Raw genomic sequence first — 24247 nt, 5'->3', positions numbered from 1 at the left:
AAATTAAAACAACGGTTAAATGTCAATTGCTCTAAAAGTAATATGTCTATGTATGGCGTACGGATTATGTATCGTGCAACATTGCACCCCCCATAAAAATCAATGACCCTTATACGATGGGGGCTAATACGTTTGAGGGGGAATAACTGTGTCGTCCTAAGGCTTGCTGGCTAGGTAAAATTGGTAAAATGCGAATTGTTTGTCCTTGTCATTTATGGTGATTGTAAATTAAGGTTTTGAGTAAATAAAAATTTATGTAGTGTTTATTTAGATGTATATAGTAAGAATCCTAGTCAAAATCGAGGTCAAAATTATTATTACGTTTCTTTCACACACCTTTCCGGTAGAACAACCATAGCCTATATCAGATTTCAAATGTTTGGAATTACTTGTGAAATGCAATATTTATTACTTGCCTCTTATGATATCATTTATCGGCATACCGAGTACAAGTGTAAAAGTTATTTTGAGACGCGAAGCTTCGTATAACATAGGAAAAGGTTTTAAGTGCGTGACTAAGCATTCGCGCTCATAAATTTCGGGTAGGAAACATTTGCATAATATTGATTTTCTGCTCATAAAAATGTCATCGGTGAGAGTAGCGGTGCGGGTACGCCCTTTGAACGGGATAGAAGTATCACAAAATTGTGGCGTTGTGATAAGAGCGGAGAATTCACAAGTGATTGTCAAAAATCCCGAATCCGAACGCGCAAAGACCTTTTCATTCGACGAAGTCGTAAGTATATGTCTAGAAATCAATCTTTATATGAGTCGTTTGTCTACTCCATGTGTTAGTACTTTCATCTATTAAACATACGTCTTGGTTTTTTATAGTTCATTTCCAATGATGATGACCCCTGCCATTCTCAAAATCAGGTTAGCCACATTGTTTATGTGTCATTTCTTTTCTTTAAAATGGTCTTATCGTTATAATTACCGTAGCACGACTAGGTTTATTTCTCAACATATAAAGTGTATATTAATAATAATAAGCTGAATGTTTTCAAACAGTAGGGGATGTTATACAGCATTATATTATGAAATACCGTATTCATTATAAAATATTTGAGCAGAAGAACAGGCAAAGATGCTATGCTGAGGCTGTAAAACTAAAGCTCTAGTAAATTGCCATGCAATGCTGTATGAATTTGAATTTTCAAATTAAAATACTCTAAGTGAGAAAGGAAATACTATGAATACTGATCATCCAACCGTACTTGTAGCATGTGTTCAAATTGACGTATGTAAATGTTTGTGAACTGTCTCTTTAGAGATCTGTTGAAATTATCGATATTGGGGTAAACATGATCATAAAAGGCTCGTGCTTACGTTATGTAGGCAAATATTGCATTTGATATTTTATTGACATGCTAATGTCACAAATCACAATAGTATCAAAGACATATTATCCTGTATTTCTTAACTCAGGAAGGAAAAAATATTCTATTGTATACAGTATATTAAATAGAAGTTTTGTCCTTTTTGGAATTCATTACAGCATTTCTATTAACTGTGATTACAGGAATAGTGTGTTTTCCTCAATCATTCTTGTGACTCATTACAATTTATCTGATTGCCAACAATGAGATTATTCTAATTATATAAACAGGGACTGGAGGGGAGTGGATGGGATGGGTGGCCTATAGCCACCTAATTCTTTCATTTAAAAATAAAGAGTGCATCGAAAAGTGCCAACATTGCCTGATATTTTTATTTTTACATTGAGTTACACCTAGGGACTCTCCTATCATGTGCTCGAGACATGAAGTACCCCTAAAATCTATAAGAAGGGTCCTTCTCCCCGCACAAGAAAACTACAAGAACAGCCAGTTGTGTTTCTAAATTGAATAAGAATATTTAATAAGGTACATCATTTGCAACTGTAACTGAGAATCCTTGGTTATGATCCATTACCCTGAAAACAGACCTTTCCATTTCTCCATACTTTTTACAATGCATGGGGAAGGCATAGGAAAATATACACACCCTAAGAGAATAGAATTCAATGCTTATGGGATAAATGACAATAGTTATATGAAAGGATTTTGAACTAAGATAATGGCATAAAGATAAATCAGAGTATCAGACCAATGGTTCAATCAATCACATTCCTTTTGTTTAAAAGGGCCCTTCTTTAACTCAAAAAAACAAAGGCAAATATAAATTTTGCGTGTCGTACCACTCAATATTTTACAAAATTCGAACAACTAAGAGGTATAGGTATATTAAAAACATGCACTCAGGATCACAAAACCGCCTTGAGCCTGATCCCTTAAGGAAATTTTAGTTAAAATGGTAACATATTTTCTAGCTGCTAGTCTGTTACTCCGCCAATTACTCCGCTAATTACTCCGCCAACAATTTTGTTTTGTGAGCTCTTATAGAAACTAGTTTATAGTTATAAGGAAATTCAGCTCCACGCGCAAAGTTCCGCCCAGTGGAAAACACATCATCAACATCGGTTCCAACGGGAACGAGTTGATTATGATTTCGTGAACAATGTTTTGGAATATCGACTGATTTGGCTTTATGAGATAATGAAAAAAAGCATTACAAGTTATTCAATTTAAATATGCTTTGTTCTAATTTTTCACAAATTTAAAGCCATGCAGATAACGGTATTTTATTTAATTTGACATTTCAAAGTATGATTCGTTTTTCATAAACAGGTCTGTTCTGTACTTGGTGAACACGTTTTATCAGCTGCTTTTGAAGGATACAACAGTTGCGTGTTTACGTATGGACAAATTGGAACAGGAAAGACCTATACAATGTTTGGAGATGAAAATACCCGGGGAATAATACAATATGTGAGTGAGGAACTTTTTGGGAAAGCTTCAACAAGTGACCCAGATACGACTTACAGAGCAGAGATAAGGTACATACGTACGGTACAAATGCCGAGAACGCCACTTATTCTTAATGCAAACTTGTTTCTATTCTGTGTACTTGCTGAGTGTAATTTACATATAAGTAGTCCATAAGGGTGTGGACGCAAATTTTGGAAGGTTAACGTTGAGTTTCTGATCAAACAGATACCCAATTTCTGCATGTATTCTGTAATAAAAAATATATAAAAATATCGCAAAGCAATACATATATGTTATTCACCAGATTGGAGATCCGTATAGGAAATGTTTCCCAAGGTCTCAAAATTCATATTTTAGCGTTGGCTCTGTACATTCAAATTTCGCACGGTCCGTACAGCCTCATACGGACCGCTTGCGTAGCCAATCATATTGCAGGAAACGCTAAAATATGAATTTGAACTGCAAGAAAAAAATAAATATCGGTATTTTCTACACTATACAGCATCTGACAGAATGCTTTATAATTAGCTACATTCTTGCCTCTATCAAAGTTTAGTTAATAACTGAAAGTACTCATTGCCTTTGGAATGTATGAAATATTTAAAGCATGCACTCTCGCTGCAGCTTTGCGAAGAATGATGTGGAAAAAATGTGAATGTCCTTTTTTAGCTTTCTGGAGATTTACAACGAATGTATAAATGACTTGTTAGCCAAGAATAACAGCCAGAATAATGTTATGACAAGAAATAATTCCTTGAAAGGTATTTTGTGTTCATTCTCAGAGTTTACAGCGTGATCTGTCAAATTATTGGGAAAGGTATAAATGCGAATCATGCTGGCGTTTGACTGAATTATCCCAATGCCAATGGAAGATATGTGGTAACACTATACTGTGTCTAACTTTAAATACATCGCAACATCCTTGTAAGGCAGAAAAGATGCAGTAACGCTTTCTTAATCTTTTTCTAAGAATGTTGACACACATCCGGTAAAAACCGTAACCGTAACTTTCCAACGCACAACGAACACGGATGTGCGTATAAACCGCAACGATTTGTAAAGAATTATGAAATTCATTGATTTCATTAATTTTTCAACTATAGTATGTGATGACCCTGATAGAGGAGCGTACGTGGAAAAGTTATCGAAACAAATTGTAACCAATCCAGAAGAAATTATAAAAATGATAGAAAAAGGCTTGAAAAACAGGTAAGAAGGAAAACAGGTTCACTATAAGAATGCAACATCAGTCATGCACTAATATTTCGTAGGAAAACTGGGTTTTGTTTAGGGCTTAAAAGCTACGATCCGTGACGATGGTGGATCGTCGAGTTAGCACAGCGACTTTTCTCTTAGAGTTCACTGCGCTGGTTCTATTGGCCTCGTTTCCATGTTTTTTTCCCAACTTTGCAGGATTGCCTTACAATCATCAGATGGCTTGTCAAGAAGGTCGCATACTGTCTTTATGATGCAATTTACTCAGGTACATCTTATGCAAATTGTAGAACGAATAGTTGGCCATTCATAATACAGATACACCTGTATAGATTTAGCGCTCAAACGGAGGTGTCTATTGTCTAAATAGAAATCCGTTTCACAATATTTATGAAACTAGTTGAAATTATTCTAGTTGAATTAGCTCTGGTATAAATTTGAAACCAAAATAGTCTAATTTTGAAACTATTTCTGCAACCCTTAAAGTCATTTCAAAATCCTTTATTAACCAAATGAATGCAGTTTCTAATTTTCAAACCAGTTTTTAAAGATGCATTTATAATCTTAGGCTAAAATGATAGACGGTGTTCCTTCAGAGAAAGTCAGTACATTGAGCTTTGTTGATCTAGCTGGAACTGACAGACGCCATGCCAAGGTGGGCAATAACTCTAGTAAAACAACATGCTGTACGAATATGTAATATTTAAAATCCTGATGTCTGTTGATCTCCAGTCCTCATATATTTACGTAAAGCACGCAGTGAGTAATTCTGATGAAATCAGGAACAAGCCTAAATTAATCTACGATTAGAAAAAAAGATGTCGGCTGAACGTCGTGCCTGAACGCACGACGGAAAAATATAACATAAAAAACCGCAGCAGACGGATTAAAAATTCCGATTTCTGATTTCTAATATGATACAGATGTGTTTGTTTGCAGTAATTGCAGTATTTCGACGCTTTGTATAGTCGGTTACATTATGAATGTAACCTATGTAAGCTATGTTAGGTATCACTAAAACAAATTTGTCTTATTATGTTGAATTTTGTTTTAGCCATTTTTTACCTGAGTCAGATTTTCAGTTTTAAAAATTTCTTATCGTATCATTGCCCGTCGTTTGCATTTCCGGAATTATAGATTTGATTCAAAGAAACTGTAATGGACAGATTCGAGACAAGATAATTCCAGGGTAGAAAATTTTGTAATTATGCGGGAGAAAAATTTCACGCCCATGTAAAGGACAATAAGTCAAAGAGAATCAGATATTGAAAAGGACTTGAATCATTGATGTTCTCGCTTTAAAATTTCAGTTAGATTAGGAGTTATGACATTATTGTGATAACAGAAACCTCGTGAGTCGTGAGAGAAACGATAGCGATAGCGCAGGAGTATATTCTTGATTCAACAACATTTAGAATATACATTGATAGCTGTTGTCAATATTCCCTATATTCAGAATATAACCATGTAATATTTGGTTTCTACTTGTTTTACCACAGGACGATCGTACAATTACCCCAGATGAAGACAATGAAATAGCAGTTGCTAGATCACTTCAAGTATTTGGTCAGGTCATTTCGTGCTTAGCAAGCAAAAACAAACAACTTGATGAAAATGAACAAGCTGATATCGAGATTCCCTATAAGGAATCGGTGCGTATATACTTTTCATCCATATATTATGTGTCTCACTGATAAAATCAGTCAGGAAATTCAGTATAAACATATGCGAATGTAAATTCAAAATAGATAAACGTCATTGCGATATGTAACACCTGAATTTTGATGAAATAGTCCCTGCTGCAGATTTTTTAATTTGCGGCAGGTTTTTGAATTAGTTAAATACTCCTCATTTTATAATGTGATTTGTGCAACTTTACTTTCTATATTACGAGTATATAGACTTAAATATTGTTTCTATATAATAAGACGATTTATGTAACGAATTAATCAACAACGGTCTCTGGGTAAATCTTGATTTCTTAATCACAAGTTTTCCAAAATGGTATAATTTGTGAGTGTATTACTTGTACAGAAGTAGCTAGAGAGTAGTACTTGTAGTGAACTGAGTCAACTGACGTATTCATGACGCCAACGGTGACAGGAACGGTCGAACAACAGTTTATATAGGCTGTTTGTACGTTGTCTACAACGCAAAACTAAAAATTTCTGTGTGCTCTTGAAACGTTAACTCGGAGAAGTTATTACCACGTAATAACTGTCTTGTAAGCGTCAAGTTTAGCAGAACGAATCTATTACGGCATAGTAAGGGCTTTATTTAATCGTTTAATTGTCGTGAACAAGTCATTTTCACCGATGTGAAATAATTCAAATGGAAATTTGTTTTTATTCTTTGTATTTAAATTGTCATTGTTGTCTTCAACATATCAGTATTCTATCATCAACCACCTCGACATGTTCACGACAAATACGACAATATACGCTTTACTTGCAAGGTTTCTCTATCTCTGAGCTCGTCATAGCAGTAAAGAAATGAGTCATCTATTTCAAATGATCGCAATGTTTTGCTATTTTTTTAGGCTCTAACTCTGTTGTTAAAAGACTGTCTTGGGGGCAATTGTAAAACGGTAATGTTAGCTACAGTCTCACCAGCTGACATCCACTATAACAAGACTATCAGCACATTGCGATATGCTAACCATACCAAGAACATCATGAATAAACCATCCGTCAATGAGGTATTCAAATAATTTCGCAATATCAGACACGAAAGTTTTATCAATGCAAATTGTATGTCCAATGTCTGTACACGTGCACGATCAAAAGTTAATGCCAGTTTAATAATCAATCGAACTTTACTGCCTGCAAAGTTCCAACTTTTTGTCAGCACGGAGAAATCCTTCGTTTTCTTGGCGAATTACAGTATCTGTATTATACATAGTACCTGCATGTATATTGTAGTTGATGTGTACACAGTTAAGGCTTGTTTATATGGAGGGAGTTATCCCGGCTTGGCGAGGTAAAAACTGCATATAACGAAAGACTAATCAGGTTAAACCTGTGATCTGATACCACAGGCCTTTAGTTATGCCCATTGGCAATACCTGAAGGATGCATCGATGCACTATTTTCATCATTAATCATATCGGTTTCAGGAAGCGAATGTGAAATTGATTAAAGAACTTCAGGGTGAAATTGAAGAATTAAGGTCACAAATGCAGAAGGTATATATGTGATGATCCACTAAAGTTTTTTTACCGTGGCCATGCGGTGGTAATGGTCTACTGCTATATCTGCCGTTCTTCTTTCGGCGGAATTTTTGTTGCAAGTTGTTAACGCAATTTTTTAATGTTATAACTTTTTGCGCCAGAAAAGCAATGAAATTGGCTTTCAAAGATGCAATGATATCATTGTCGATATGATTTTTTAACCATACAGGAAGGTGTGAACGTAAAGTCAGAAAAAAAGATGAAAGATAATGAACGACTTATAAAGCGACTCACTGGAATTTGGGAGGAAAAATGGATCAAGGCAAAAGAAATTATCAAGGTAAGATTAGGCGTATTGTCATTTACAGTGAAATTTTAGGGGGAAAATTTACGACTTTAATAGATGACTTGACAGTATATATGATGTTGTTATAAAAATATTTGCATAAATAATGTGTTGCTTTAGGAACAAGCTCTTGAGGTGACTGCGTTGGGACAAGGATTAAAATTTGAAACTGATGAACCACATTTCATAACTTTGGGTGGAGGAAGGTTGAGCGTTGGTGTGACAATGTGTCCTGTCAAACTAGGTAGGAAAACTGGGCCTTAGGCCCATAATTCATCGGCGATTTTCTACGATCTATGTCGGTGATCAATGAAGTAAATAATTTTCTTCGATACACGAAAGATTTTACGCATCACTGACCACCTACAATAGCCATCGCCGATGAGTTACGACATATGAAAACCATGCTTAAAGCCTGGTTCACACTTGTCCAAAGAATCTAGGATTCTCTTTGTCTGAGGTCGCTGGTGCGCAAAATGTTCTGTCTGTCGGAAGGTAATACAATGGATCCCCGATTCTTAGGAGCTATGGTGTGAATCAGGTTTTATGTAAGCCTGGTTCTTATACGCGACACCGGCATTGGAATGAAGAATGAAGCGCTTTGTTACTTCGTATAAATTCTCTTCGTCACCGACCACCAACAATGAATCTCCGACCACCAGCAATAAATCTCCGACTGCCAGTGATTAATGAGTGTCAGGTTTGCCTGGAAGGCCTGCCGAAACCTCTCCATATATTGCTCTCGGAGAGATTAAAACCCTGTACAGGGTGAGTAAAAAAAACCTGACACCTTTGAAATTCAAATTAGCTGCGAACTTATGGCTGGAATATGACAATTCCCATGTACAATCAACAAAAACGATTTGATAAAACTGTTCTTTTGTATTTACAGAGCTTAGAATGCATTTTAACTCCCAATGGGAACAAACTTTATGCTTTAGGTTAATTAATATGATATGCTTCGTATACCTATGAAATATTTTAAGCAACTTCTGCCACATTACAGCCGCTATGCGACTAATTTGAATTTCAAAGGTGTCAGGTTTTTTTTACTCCCCCTGTATTTTGTTAAATAAGCATGCTTCGTTTCTTTCCACGTATGCACTCGTGACTAATGTTAGTTGTGCTGGATGCAAATAAGCTTGAACACTTAAAGTATATGCTGACAGTTGAGAAATTCCGTTGCAATTCGAAGTAAGCCATGTATAAAATGTTATCTCGTATTTCAACAGGTAGAACAGTTATAGGTTTGCCAACCAGCGATTCTAAACCTGACATTGCATTAAATGGCAAAGGCATTGAAAGGTGAGTGAATAATAAGTGAAAGAGAGTGAGACATAATTAATGCGTATCTTGGCTGTGATGGGTCTTGCTAGTGAAAACGTGTTCAAATTGTCTTCACCCGATTAACATGATATGAATTTAGTCGTCAGGTGTTAAAAATACTATAACTGATAACGTTGTGATTGCTGTATCAGTGTAAAACACTGGAGCTTAAACGTAGAACGTCGTGTTACCTCCCTTTCGTAGCAAGAAACTGAACGAGTATTTGAACAAGAGGCATTAAACGATCTTCCTTTGAACAAGTTTGCCCAGACGAACAATTCGTCTGAAGTAAGTGTTCTTAACACTATACACTTCCTGGGCACTATTAATTTCTCCTAGAAATTAAACAACCTCTTCAGTTCTCTAAAACATTTTATAAGACCGGACCTGGTTCATTCCAACGTGTTGCCAGGGTTGATTCATTTCATTTGATTGGTACATTCATTTATGTGGAACTTTGAAAAACTCATTATCATCATCAATACCTACATAATGTATAACACGCTTCGATAGCATCGAACAATGCACAGGGTGTCCGGCAAGAAGAGTCTTTAAAATCAATCAAGCCGTATTGCATTGTTTCTACACTACATTCAAACTTTAGAATTTCGGTGCAACTAATCACGCGCTTCTGGTAATCCACGTACAGTGCATCATAATAAGCACAAAATAGTGGGCAAATCCCAGAAGCGTAATTAGTTGCGCAGCTATTAAAATTTTGATTAACAACATGTGCAATGTACATGGTGAAAATGACATGTTCATGACATTTCCAACTAAATAGAAACCAGGCTTACTAATAGGGGAACCCCTTATGCCACAACTGGACCGAATTTTTCTATAATGAACCAATATATCGTGGGAAATATTTAGACAGTGTATTATATTTTATCCAGCAGTTTAAAATGAGAAATGTCTGTTGATATGTGGCATAGCAACAATTTTATATCGATCCATATTATTTAGAGAACACTGTCTAGTGGAATATGATGGCGAAACAGTAATGTTTTATCCTAAAGGCAATCTGTGTTCCCTTGACGGCGTTTCTATTATCGAGCCAACAAAACTACCTCAAGGTAAGTCATATGAGATGTAAATACCGATCCATGTGTTGCATGAAAATTGCGTGAAAGCCTGGTGTTGCAATATTTTCTTTAAGATTAGAAGAAAATTAAGGCCGGGAAGGGAATACCCAGGATTTATAACTGTTGGAAACATCGCCCAACTATGATTGTCCGACTGTTTGTATCGATTTTAGAATGACCCATCCATTATTTAAACCTAAAATTAGATTTTATTATAGCATTTACGGCTTTTTCATGTATGTCATTAAGCCTCATTAATATTGGTGCAAATTTGGAAAGAAAATCCATAAGTGTTGCGGGTTTACGTGAAAACTATGACTCTTACAATTTACGCATTATTTTTTCCATTTGCCTAATCGTATTGTTATGCCAAATATTTCAGGTTGCATGGTTTGTCTTGGAAAGTCGAACTACTTTCGCTTCAATCATCCCAGAGAAGCGAAGCGAATTCGTGAAAACAATCCAGGAAACAGGTTCTCGGTTATGCCCGACAAATACTATCCCGGTAAGTAACGATCAAGTTAGTTTACAAGACTGAGAAATTGGGTGTTCGTCGTTCGGGGATATCCCACCCCACGAGTAAATTACTTAGGCTGCTGTCCACTTAGGCCTTCTTCGTTAGGCGAACTCGCACGAAAATGTTTTAACAAATTTTTTAACAAATACACATTAAAGGGTGTAGAAAGGTAAATTCTGTTATTTTATTCTATTAGATAATCATCCAGTAAAATTTATAACAGTATTTTCGCGCGAAAATTGGTCCTTCGGACACTTCCATTGGTTTTTCGTTAAACTAACCTACAAATTTCATGTTAAAATCTTGATTAATGTCATCCTTTTTTAAATTTGTCGAATCATAATATTGTCTTACATCTTTCATATATTGTTGCAGAGGTGGATCTCGCCATTGAACAACGTAAAAGAGAGCAGCAGGAAAGAGATCGACTGAAGGAAGAAAATATGCGACTGTTGGAAAGAGAAAAGCAACATAATGAAGTACTCACTCATTTGGAGTACGAGAAAAAACAATTACAAGAAGAAAGCAACAGACTACGTAATCTGGAACGGCTACAGAGGGAGGAAGCAGATAAATTTAAAACACGAATAACTGCCCAAATTCAAGAATTGGAAGAGCAAAGAGACGAGTTGAAAAATGTCAAACGGGAAGAAGATAAACTTCTGATCTTAGAAGGAAAGCACAACGAACATGAGAGTGGTATACCTCAGGTTAACGGACGCTATTTTGAAGATGAAGAAGAAAAGCTAAATAAAATCCAACTGCTGCAGGCGGAAAGAGTGAAATTGTTGGAAAAAGATCTCGAAGATCAAATTGTTAAATTGCATGAAACGAGGGATCTTGAGTTAGCGAAGATAAATGCGGAAAGAGACAGAATTGGTGAGCTAGCAAAACAACAGCAGATTGCTTTAGCGCAAGTCGAAATGGAAAGAATCAGTCTACAAGAGGAGCGCCAAAGAGATATTAAAATGTTAGAAGAAGAGAAAGCAAAACTTGAAGAATTAGAAAAGGAAAGGTTGGAAATTATTGAAAAAGCTTTTCAAGAACGAGAGACCGGAAAACAAGAAATCGAAGCAGAAAAACGACGTTTGGCTGACCTACAAAATAAGTACAATGAGCAGTTGGTTGGTTTGGAACAGTCGATGTTGACAACACAAGAGAAGATGGAAAAAGAACGCCAGCTTGAATTTGAATTTTTCGAGACAGAACAGCTTATGCTTGAGGAACTGGAACTAAAACAACGTGAAGCCGCTGAGCAAATGGAGCGCGAGCGTAAACTTATTGAAGCTCATTACGAGTGCGAACGGCAGGAAGAAAAACGGAAACTAGAAATGGAGAAGTTAAAGTTAGAGGAAGTAAAGAGAGAGCATACTTCCGCGCTACGAAGTGTCGAAGAGGAGAGAAAGAAATTGCAACTTGACAGGCAAAGACAACAAGAACAAATGGTGCGTGATAAAGTCCGTCTTACAAACATTGAAAAGAAATATAAAGAGCTTCTACTCCGAGCCGAAGAAGAAAAACATTCTATGCGAGATCAGCTTGAAAAAGAAAAACAAGAAGAGTTTGAAAAATTTCGTCAGGAAATGCTACGGACTATGTCTTCAGCCTCCTCTCTTGGCCGTCAGTCGCCAACAGGCAGTGTTGCCTCGTCAAAACGTACGAATTCTTCAGAAGAAGTCGGTTCAACTGGTAAGAAATCAACCGAGTCGGATGAACTCGAGGTGGAGCGCGAGAAGTTACGACAGCAGTTTGAACGAGTTCGGGAACAAGAAGAACGCTTGTTGCTGAAGGAACAAGAAATGGTAACTTTGAATGAAAAGGATCTGGAGTATCAGCAGAAGATCAAGGATTTAGAAACTGAACTCGAGGAAGAGCGTAAAAGGAGAGAGGAAAGTGAGAAGGAGTTGGAGGGAAGAGAAGTGGTAGTTATAGGAAACGGAAGACCGCCATCTTCGGTAAATATAATGCCTTATATTGTTGTGTTCCTTAACAATAACTCATGTTTAATGGTTTAGCTTTTTTAAGGTTTATCAAATATGAAAGTTTCAAAGAAGCAGTCTTTAAATAAATAGATTTTAACCTTATATATTTCTTCAGGTTCATGGCGATGGTCGGTTGTCAGTTGTTGACCTTGATTTAGTGCGTCATCTCCTTTCTACTGGTCACGTTCTTGATAACTGCCCAAGTGTGAATGTCACGCCATTATGTTGCCGTGGCTACTTAGAGAAAAAAGGCGGGAAGATCAAGATTTCGTGGAAGAAGAGATGGTTTGTTTTTGATCGTAGGATGAAAGCGTTAGTTTATTACAAAGATCAAAGCAAGAAGGAACCTCGTGCGATTATTTATTTTCAAGCCATTCAAGAAGTGTATGTCGATCATGACGGCGAGACTAAAAGCAACCAGGGAAAATCTTCGTTCTGTGTGAAAACACCTCTAAAGACATACACACTGGCTGCCGATAATGCTCTAGCAATGAGTATCTGGATTGATGTTTTACTAACAGGTCGTGAAGGGACTGCTATGTTAAACAACTAATTTATTGTTTGCTCTTTATACATAAGTACAAATACATATATCCATTGAAACCCTCCCTGCATAAAAGAACTAGTGGGTTAAAAACTGCAAGCCTATGTTTACCAAACAGGAGGATTCTCTCCTCCGTATGTAAGGTACTATTTATATGTAATGAAGTCGGCACGCAGGTACGGCCGGTGTATATTTCTATATCATAGGGATTATAGGGCCTTATTCGAGAAGAGACGCATGTTTTTAGGATCGATATAGTCTTTAATAAAAAGGAACCAGTTGAAAAGGAGTCATCCTGATTTCCAACAAAATATCCAATTTTTAATAAAAAATTCACAGTTCTTTCATGCTGGACATAGCTGTATTGTACATTGTATGTTATGTCACGGTGTTCCCAACACAGACTAATTTGTTAACGCATGTTTATACCAATGTGCGGTAGTCTGTTCCGTCCCGCGCGCCCTCTCAGACCGATCAGTTTGTGCGTGATTTCCATTTACTCTCAAGAAATGATTATTATATTATGGAAAATTACAAGATATAAAAGGCTCAAAGTTAAATCATATATTAGTTGCTGGAATCTAGCTTGTTTGTATGCTTATGCCACCCCAAAACAATGCAGTTTCGCATAGTTATAGTTGCTTAAGTTGATTAGGTGGAAGAGAAAAAGGTGAATGACATTTTTTATATTTGGATTACGACAAAATCCAGAAACTGAACAAGACCAGGCTTAGTTATGTGTATGTATAGTGTGAGTGTAGAACTAAAAGTTTCTAAGCCACAGGCATAAAATGCATGTGCAGTATAAATATAGCTATTATATTATAGCATATAAATTATATTTAGAATATATACAACCTTTTGTACAAATATATTTGTTATGTAAGATTATGGGTGGTGTTAAAAATTAGAAATTCTAATTTAATCAGATTAGTCTCATCCAGTGATGTGTTCCAAGTTTTCTTCCCTTGCATTTAATAGATTCATCTTTTTTTACATGACTTTCAAATCAGTAGTGATATTACAAATCTGTTTCATGTTCTGGAGGATCATATTAGTATTTTGTTACACTTATGCAAAAATGTTGACATCTTAAGAAATCACTGTCTGTTTCACATGTTGAACTTCTCTTGTGCTTATTTATTTTTGTTTAAAAGATGCAATTAGATCAAGAGTAAAAATATGTTGTCCTGAAGGCATAAAAAGATCTATTTGGTGATTGCCAATCAAGTAAATTGATTTTTTATGATATATTATAAATTTTTCCATAATTGCAACAGTCTCTTCCATTACATCACTCCTTTTATAGTCTACCTCTCAACAAGATAAATAAAGCTAATATTTAAAGTACAATTGATTTTATTTAACAAGGAAAGACCATTGTGACCATTATCTTTACAAGGTAGGATTTACAATAAGGTATGCATCGTCTCTCCAACAGTTACCAGAACCAGTATGGTGCTTTTTATCAAACTATTTTTCTAATGGGGCATAATTCAAAAGTTTTTCAATGAGATCAACATGTGACAGCAACATTCTACGACAGCAATATCGCTTTAATCCAAGATGGTCCAGTGCATCCCTTAGATGAGACAAAACTAGTGTTAGTCTAGAATATTACCATTATACAACTAGAATTTAATTCATAAATACTTCAATATACCAGTATACTGCACTCTTACCCCTCAGTGAATTCTGCTTGCAACAAACCTAGATACTTTTCCCATTTATTTCCAATAACCTTGCCACATGTAAAACACCGGATTGGAATAATCATCGTGTCCAAACTTGCACAAAACTTCTCGCCTGCAGGAAATGATCACAAGATTGTTAACTTGTATAATTAAGTTAATAAATTTTGCAGAAACATAGGCTTCCTCGGGAGATGGAAAACACGTGAATGGTCAATGCCCAATGGTGTGTATGTGAAATGTAATCGTGTCACAAGTTAGCTGTAGTATACTCACCAGAACTAATGTTTTGAAAACTTTTTCCTATATTTTCTAGTTTCCAATTCCACCGCGTTTGCTAAGACAGTTTGGTGTTATGACCAAACGATGAATAAATACGTTTTTCCTACATCAAAATGGCGGTCAAACACAGACAATCGAGAAAGTCATCCCCCCCTGTTTTCTCTGAAAGATGAACAGGGGGGTGGTCATTTGTTAAATGCCGTGGACCTGCTGTGAAGGGTTGTGAGTGACGGTGTCATGGCTTGTTTGTATCGTAAACTTCTGCAATGTAGTTCTTTTAAATTTCAAATAAATTCTAGAATATCTCTACCTGCTTGCAGTAAGGTACGTGAGATGCGTATTAAAACTCTTATTATCGTCTGATTGTAGCACACAGTACGTGAACGGTGAATAAGCGAATTTGAGGACAATTTGAGTCCTTGAACGATTAATTTGGATTAATTTAGTTAATAATTATTATTTTTTTATGTGTAGCCAGGTATTATTCTATAATCATCTAATTGTACAATAGAATTTATCATTGTTTATATACATAAATATCGAAGGTTTTGCAATCCATTATTCCACGTTTCCAACGTGCAACTTTCCACGTTTTTGTGCATTACCGCTGACTGATGACTACGCGAAATAAAAGGGGAACTAAGTTATCGACAGGTTATTCCTGGTTGCCTACACCTTTAATGGCTGAGAATATACACTGTTGCCCTGCCCAAAATCGGAGGGATTCTTATCCAGCTCAAATTCATCTCATAGCTACAGTATTAGCAGGCGGGGCGGCCCAATGTAATATGACCAACCCCATTTGACCCTGCCCTAATTTTCTGAAAACACTAGAACACTACAGAACCATTTAGAAAAGTTGGGAGGGCACTAACAAAATAGGGCTGGGACTTGCTCATATAGTTAACTCATACACCAAAACCTACCAAATAGACCTACATACTATACACATGTGTGAAGACTGTGCCAATGAGGTAGTTTCTATTTAGTTTATGTATTAAATAGTTAGTTATGAAATATAGCATTTTTGGGCACTTCTTTGTCTTGGCACTTCTTTGTCATTGGGCACTTCTTTGTCTAATTAAAAAATGCAAAGAGGGGCACTGTGCCCCTCCATTTTGCATCCCTGGTCAGACCTTGCTTTCACCATAATTAACAAATATTTGTATTGTTTGGGGTTATATTTTTTGTAGGTACACTATGCTCATAGTAGATCACATTCAGCATTGTCAAATGATAAGGTAAAGTTGGGATCGATTCAGCTAATAAGTATATATATATATAGAAATGCCACCAAAGGGATTATTGTACAAAACATCTAGGGGTAGAGAAAATACACAGTTAACAATATGTTTCTGATTTTAATGTTTTTAGTTATTTGACAAAATCCTCATTGCAAACCGGGGTGAAATAGCTTGCAGGGTAAGTTTTGCACACATTAAACACTTATGCAAATATCTAAAAAGTAAGGACTTATCACTTATACACTTAATTCTCTTACATTTATTCTTAGCTACTCACAAGAATTTGTTGTTTGTTCATTCTGATCCCAATTTGTTCTATTGAATAATGTTTTTGACTGATTTCTAACATCATCCACATCTGTCACTATGAGTTATACATTCAAATCTGCAAGTTGATGCGGATGCATTTTATTTATAGGTGATCAAGTCATGCAAACGTCTTGGTATTAAATCCGTTGCAATATTTAGTGAAGCTGATCGATATGCAGTAAGTTTTTACCTAATTGGATTCTCATACTTAAAAACTCTGTGTAATAGTAATTGCTTAATTTCAGAGTTATACAATCTTATTTCAGCTTCATACAAAAATGGCAGATGAAAGTGTTTGTGTTGGTCCCCCTCCATCAGGAGAAAGCTACCTTAATATGGAAGCCATCTTAGATGCTATTAAAAGTACAGGGGCACAAGCAGTAAGAATGACTTTATGAATGTAGTAAGAATGACACAACGCTGAGCCCCAAATTGATTCTCCAGTCAATTGAAACCATAATGATGTTAAATCTCCTCTCCTGAAACCATGCAGTATCCTGACTAGGTTCTTTAATTTTTTCATATTCAGCTTTCAAAGCTAAACTTTGACATAATGCTTTTTTAATGTTTTTCAGGTTCATCCAGGTTATGGTTTTTTATCAGAAAATACGAATTTTGTCAAACTATTGGTATGTGTGTATTGGCAAATATCCTAGGACAAAGAAGTCCTTTCAGTCTCTCTTCCTACATAAATATATTGTCATATCACTTTGGTGACTAGAGTATCAGTGTCTGTTTGGCATTATAATGTAACAACCTATATATGTTTTCCAGGAAGATAATGATGTTGTTTTTATCGGTCCTAACTCATATTCCATGCAAGCTATGGGTGATAAGATTGAAAGTAAGATTGTGGCTAAGAAGGCTAATGTCAATATTATTCCAGGCTTTGATGGAGTTGTCAAGGTAGATAGTTTTAATTGAATAATTATCCTTTTAATATTCCCTCCCTGACTCCCTGTCACCAAAATAATTACCTTTTTTAATAACTTTCACCAAAATTTTTTTCCATTATTAGGATGATGAAGAAGCTATAAAACATGCGAGGGAGATAGGTACGTAAATTTTCAGAGTTCATCTCAATTTCAAAGCCTCTGTATTGTGATATAATTTTTACAAGGATTCCACTACTCCAACAGTAAGCTTATATATACATATTTTAGTTCAGACCTCAAGCACAACGTCCTTCCCTCAAGGAAACAACTATTTAGTAACGCTCAGCCCACTCTTTTGTCCAGAGCGCTTCCTAAAGTTTTGGTCTGTAAAAAAGACCTCCGTCTAATACTTCTGTACATGCAGAGTAATAATGTCTGATGGTTGAATCATCAATTTGTAGAAAACATCGCGTGTATTAGTTCTATTGTCTGCATTAGACTAACAAACGAAAGTTCTGCATAAGACTAACACACGTGGTGTTTTCTAAAAATTGTTTTCTAGTCGACGGGTAAATTTGCAGGGAACGAGACTGATTATCAGCCAAATTCCCAAGAAGTGAACACGATTGACATAAAGCGGTAAAGAATAGTGTGTTTGGTGAGGTATATGACTTGTGAGGTATATGCGTTCATAGGTTACCCAGTAATGATCAAGGCCTCTGCTGGCGGCGGTGGTAAAGGTATGAGAATTGCTTGGAATGACCAGGAAGTTAGGTATGATGTGCCTGCAAATTTGCATATTATAATTGCATGTATGAGCATAAGGCTCTTATGAACCATTATGAACATGTATCCCATTCTCTTCAGAGATGGATTTCGTTTATCCTCTCAAGAGGCGAAGTCAAGTTTTGGCGATGATCGTTTGTTGATAGAAAAATTTATCAATAATCCAAGACATATTGAAATTCAAGTATGTACAACTGTCTTTTCACTCTAGGAATTATAGTGATACATCACAAAATTTGTATCTCAACGTATTATTAGACCTCACTAAATACGCTTCTAGTTTCATCACCTTCTAGTTTGACCACCATTATGAAATTATACGTACTTGCGTCGTATTCCGTTAATGAGATTCCAGTGGCATTCCCCTTTACCTGACAGTAAAGCAGACCTAACATAATTGATAGCAATGCATGGTTGCTTGTTTTACGAGTATGGATTTTTTCCTTTTCTTAATTTTTTCCTTTTAATATATTGTATGTTTAAATCTTTCAGGTTGTTGGAGATAAACATGGCAATTGTGTAAGTTACTGTTAGTTATACCCATTTTTCTATCTTCAAAAAGCTTTATATCTAAAACAATAATAATTTATAAAATCTTGATGTAAAATTCTGTCGTTTTTTTAAGCGTTTTTGTTTCTTCTTTGTTATAGATATACCTGAATGAGCGAGAGTGTTCCATTCAACGTAGAAATCAGAAAGTCGTTGAAGAAGCGCCAAGGTATAGCCAGTTCTGTACGCTTGCTCGTAATTCTTCAATAAAAGGCATTATATTTACTACATGCAGCCATGGTCTCGACATCAGTTTAAGTTGTTTCATGGATTTCTGTTTTTTCATTTAGCACTTAAACTTTTTCATTTAGCGGATCAAGTAATTATGCTATCATAATTTTAGGAGTAAAACTCGCTTTGACATGTCGTGACCATGCGAATCCGGTATACTGCAAACTGAGCCTAAATTGAGGAAAATAAAAAAACTGGGTTTGGTCAGCTATAGCCTGACACGTTTTAATCTCTTAGTAGAATATTGATTTAAACTATCAAACTCCAGCCAATCAGTATTGACTAGGCGTCAGAGACACGTTTTACTATAAACACCAAAAGTTTAGGAAATTGAAAGTATGAATAATCGCAAAATGGTATATAGATATTCCGAAACTTGAGCTAAGATAAAAAAGGTTCGAGAAATAAAATTTCTTTGCCACGAATCGATCTCTATGCCTATATCACTATGTATTACTATTTACTTTATAGTGTATTCCTTGATCCAGAGATGAGAAAAGCGATGGGAGAACAAGCTCTGGCTTTAGCAAAGGCAGTTCAATATGATTCAGCTGGGACAGTTGAATGCCTTGTTGATTCAGATAAAAATTTCTACTTCCTTGAAATGAACACGAGATTACAAGTGGAACATCCAGTTACCGAGTTAATCACAGGAGTTGACCTGGTTGAAGAAATGATACGAGTTGCTGCAGGTTTGATTCCGATGTGAAATATAGTTTGTCGTTTCGTCATCAAAAAGAAACATATTTCTCTTTGCAGCGAAATTCAGTAATGCATGCGAATTCCTCGATGTATAATGTACAAACCTCTTGCATTGGCTACACAATAACGTAAATCAATACAGAAAAACTTCAACATATATTGGCGGTTATTTCATGTTGTTGTATTTTCCGACAGGTCATCCCCTTCAATATAAACAATCAGATATCGGTATTAAAGGATGGGCTGTGGAGAGCCGTGTTTATGCAGAGGTACGAAGGTTTAACAAGGTTTTGTAATTAGGAAATACATACTGTATGTATTCTTGTGACACCGACAGGTCTGCACGATTTTTTTCATTTTTCAGGACCCATTCAAGAATTTTGGTCTTCCTTCCATTGGACGACTACATACCTATAAGGAACCAACAAGCATTCCAAACGTAGGTTTTTAAAATCAGTTTACATGAAAGAATAAAGTAATGCATTGCCTACAGTTTCCCTGCCATTAATGAAGAAACCAATTAAATACAATCATTACCAAGTGAAGATTGTTTAATAACAACAGATTTTCCCCCAAGCCATTTGCATCACTGTGTTACTTGTTTGGTACACAGCGCACGAAACAGTGAACATATATTTTTTTAGCGAAGGTGAATTTAGCTACATGCAGTGTATCATGGTGAACATGGTCAGAGTAATAATGTTATATATACCTTGTTAAAAGTCGTAAATGGGTGTTCACTTTAGGTTCGTGTTGACAGCGGTATTATTGAAGGGAGTGAAATCAGCATTTACTACGATTCCTTAATTTCAAAGGTACTGTGGATTAGTATTTTGAACTCAGTTACTGCATCACTTTACGCCAAAGCATTAACAGTTAAACGTCATGATGTACGTAGTAATCTAGGAAAATGTCGAGATTGTTAGATTTACTGTAGCTTTTTCTATATTTTTCAGCTTACGACGTACGGGGCAACACGAGATGAGGCTCTGAGCACCATGACTAAGGCACTTGATTCTTACGTAATTCGAGGTGATTTTTGGTGCGATTTGGCACTATTAAATTAATATTTTCCATATTTGGTGCCCACCAGTATATGGGCATTATTACCCGTATGGCGGGGATTTTACACGCGTAGCTATACAGTAGTCAGTTGTGAAGTAACTTGAATTTTAAATCAAAACGACAAAGATTCCAACTATATATAATCCATTTTAATATGAATCCATAAAATGTAATTTATGTTCCTATGGCTCTAGGTTTAATCAACAATGTGTCTTTGTTGCGAGAGGTGGTTACCCATCCAGACTTCATCACTGGTGATATAACTACAAAGTTTTTTGAGGAACATTACCCGGATGGTTTTAAAGGTAATTTATTGTTTCTGTCCTCTTAGTTTATAAGATTAAATACAGTGTGTGTTAAATACATTGCGGTCTCTTCATATTTTTAAAGGGAAACAACTAAATAACGATGAACGAAATGAACTGGTTGCAGCTGCAAGTTATTTATTCTTACTTCGAGAGACAAGACAAAAACACTTTCTCAATCATGACAGGTGAAGTAATCAATGAACTTCGTATAATGACTGGACCAATGGAATAATCCAGCAGCATTAGAAACTCCTTTCACTTTTCAGGGCTAGCGTGCCAGTGTGGCTAGCATTGAAAACTTGAAAACTAAGGGCAATATGTGTAGTACTATTGCTTTAGTGTAAAGTCAGTTAAGCCTCACCCATGCGACCTTATAGTACTTGCCTATTATAAGGTCCCTCTACGATACCGCATAATTTTTTAGACCGTCGGGGAAATCTGCCAATCTTGATAAGTGGAAATTGTATGTTCTTCTGGATGATCAGAAACATGAGGTGGAAGTAAAGATTCTTGATAAGACTTATCAAGTAAGTGCCCAAATTAGCTACATTGGTCTACCTACAGTTCATAATAAAAAATGGAAATTTCGTTTTATTGCTGCATGAGTTGCAGCAAGGTCAAAGGCAGTGTTAGGAAAACGTATTTTAACTCGTTGTAGAGCACTCTTTTTGTCCACAGTTTCTCTGTACGATACATGTATCTTCAAAGCATTCCGCATGAGCTTATGTGTATTACATAAATATATAAATGCATTTTGTTTAGATTAATATAGACGGTACCGAACTAGAATTTGAATCTTCGTCAAACCTCTCTTCATATCTTATTGAAACAAAGATAAATGGAAAAGAAGTTATTCTACAGGTGTGTTGTATTGTATGCCTAACATATCTTGTATTTTACTCATATATCGTATGAAATTCTCAAACCATGTGGATATGCACAGTATGTAACATTGATTTAACAATGTAATTACCTCATGTACATATACGAAGGTTTCGGAAGGTTGCAAAATTTGCAAAGTATTAACCTTGTTTTGCTAATGTTTCGGAAAAGTGGTGTGCCCAAGGATAGGAAATTTGTGGTATTTCTTCTAAAAATTGTGTTTTCATTCTTGTGGCTCTCGCCGTGCGTGAACGAGTCTGCTTAGTCTACAATTATGACACATTATTATAATATGTAACGGCAGCATACCGTTATTATTTAAACTTTTTTATACATATTTGGGGTTTGGTTCATGAAACTACTGTTCTCTACTGTACTAAACTTTTGTTTATAAAGCAAAAAGTTTAACAAGTTCTTTTACAAGTTCTAAACTTGTACAATTAAGAACTTCTCCATGAAGCTGAGGAAGGTTGCATGACATTTTGTATAAGTTGTTCTTATACACTCATTCGTTGATGGCTAGACTAGAGTTCAGGTTCGGGGCGTGGCTGACATCAGTATTATTTTTAGAGCTTGTCACGAACTGGTCAACATTTGCAGCTACAGCATTATGGCTCCAAGGTACGTTGTTTATTGCTAATGCAGGTCGATTCAAATTGTGCAAACGATATTGCATGGTTAGTTCGGAAAAAAATATACTCACCTTGTTTTGAATAAAATCGACAGTTTTTTTATAAACGTGGGCAATAGCATGTGTAAATATGTTGACGAAATATGAGGTGAGGCTTTCGAACATGTCCGTTTCTATTATAACAACTTGTTAACAACAGGTTTTGCCTGTTTGCGTATAAAAAGCATATCAAAGCTAGCGCTTCCGCAAGTTTTTGTGGCTCAACAACAAACCTGACATACCGCGTGTATAGTATAGCTTCACTTATAAGTAGCCTAAGATTTGCTTACATGCAGGTCTTTGGAAAATTTAAGCTGTGTTTACACTACATACCAACCTAATCTAGGTTTTTGCACTGGCGTGAGGCCTGGCCGTGCCTAGTCTAGACCATCTAGTGTACTCGGCCGATGTCAGACTTAAGCCAGGCCCAAATGCGTTTACACTACGAAAATCTAGGCTAAGTCAGTCTTGTGCTTTAACTGTAAACACGCGTCGAGAAAAAGAAACAGATTTATATAGCATTTCCTGTTATTGACATTACATTCATTTTAGTTTGACGTGACTGTGATGGATGAAGCTCAAAATGAATATTTTCAGCATATGTTAGAGAAACCGAAGGTTAAAGCAGGAATAATTATTTATAACTGGGATTTTAGAGTAAATAACCTGGCAATAACTGGCAGTCACATGTCACAGAAAAGCCAAATAAATTGATAAAATACATTTTTACGGTACAGCTATATTCATTACATTGGTTTTGGGATTTTGATAGGAGGACCTCACGCCATTCTTAGATTCACCAATGCCAGGGACAGTTATATCAGTCTCTTGTGAACCTGAACAAGACGTAAGTTAACTATATTTAATATCAAGACATCAGAATGTTCTTCTATAACAGTAAAGAAAATATTTTGTGTATGATGGAATGAGGGTGTATTATTTAATATGTAGAGAAAATTGAGGAAATACAGAATAAAGCATGTTCAAAGAAAGCGAGTGACAGAAATAATTGGCTTTGATACCAGAGAATTAATTTAAACGTTCTTTTCCTTCTCATTTTTTAATCCATTATCCCAGTCATGTCCATGCTTGCCACTTTCATTAAGGGAATTGAAATGTATACCAAAGCCGAATGTTTGTATTACCTTAATGGGATGAAATCCTTTGTTTCCCCCCATAAAAACCTTTGATACTGTATATAGTGATTGACTTTATTCCATTCATCTGATAGGTTGAAGAAGGCCAGGAGGTTTGTGTAGTCGAAGCAATGAAGATGCAAAACAGTTTGTGCATCCAAAAATCTGGCAAGGTAAAGAAAGTGAATTGCAAACCAGGAGATAAGATTCAGGAGGGTCAACGCTTGATTGAGCTGTACTAAATATGTGTAAGAAATTAGTGAATGATAAAGAAGTCAACCTCGTTTTCGGGATTGTAGCAAAAATACTTTCTTCGATCCAAGCAACTATGCTGAAGATGTGTTGTACAACTCGATCATGAATTCCATGCAAATAATTTGTGAAGATATTCTTACATATGATGTCATAATCTGTCATTATACAGGGTGTATCAGAAAAACGTTTTACACTTGGGAAATGTCTTCTAGACGTACGCTCACGCATCGTTAGAGAAAGCTTTTGGTATTTGTAGGTACTTTGAGCC

General features: G+C 35.8%; 2 protein-coding genes across 2 annotated transcripts; both read left to right on the top strand.

Moving 5' to 3' along the window:
* Positions 1 to 434: 434 nt before the first annotated feature.
* LOC114524712 (kinesin-like protein KIF16B) lies at positions 435 to 13905 on the top strand. Its single transcript, XM_028545873.1, has 17 exons — positions 435 to 736; positions 835 to 876; positions 2670 to 2878; positions 3480 to 3571; positions 3914 to 4019; positions 4224 to 4293; positions 4594 to 4680; positions 5525 to 5677; positions 6565 to 6723; positions 7141 to 7209; positions 7424 to 7534; positions 7661 to 7784; positions 8773 to 8845; positions 9833 to 9942; positions 10334 to 10456; positions 10844 to 12423; positions 12566 to 13905. The coding sequence occupies exons 1-17, from the start codon at positions 584 to 586 to the stop codon at positions 13001 to 13003; spliced, it is 3699 nt and encodes a 1232-aa protein (XP_028401674.1). The 5' UTR covers positions 435 to 583; the 3' UTR covers positions 13004 to 13905.
* Positions 13906 to 15149: 1244 nt separating this feature from the next.
* On the top strand, positions 15150 to 24247 carry LOC114524713 (propionyl-CoA carboxylase alpha chain, mitochondrial-like). Its single transcript, XM_028545874.1, has 25 exons — positions 15150 to 15291; positions 16161 to 16208; positions 16342 to 16389; positions 16630 to 16698; positions 16787 to 16900; positions 17096 to 17149; positions 17295 to 17426; positions 17539 to 17575; positions 18091 to 18169; positions 18263 to 18365; positions 18674 to 18700; positions 18832 to 18899; positions 19433 to 19653; positions 19859 to 19932; positions 20028 to 20102; positions 20410 to 20478; positions 20620 to 20695; positions 20923 to 21033; positions 21119 to 21221; positions 21461 to 21563; positions 21799 to 21897; positions 22489 to 22539; positions 23141 to 23206; positions 23361 to 23435; positions 23820 to 24247. Exons 1-25 carry the CDS (start codon positions 15205 to 15207, stop codon positions 23964 to 23966), a joined length of 2136 nt encoding a protein of 711 aa, XP_028401675.1. The 5' UTR covers positions 15150 to 15204; the 3' UTR covers positions 23967 to 24247.

This window comes from Dendronephthya gigantea, unplaced genomic scaffold, assembly GCF_004324835.1.
Source record: "Dendronephthya gigantea isolate DGI-Jeju-01 unplaced genomic scaffold, DenGig_1.0 000032F, whole genome shotgun sequence".
Taxonomy (NCBI): Eukaryota; Metazoa; Cnidaria; class Anthozoa; order Malacalcyonacea; family Nephtheidae; genus Dendronephthya; species Dendronephthya gigantea.
This window is presented reverse-complemented; position numbering and strand designations above follow the sequence as displayed.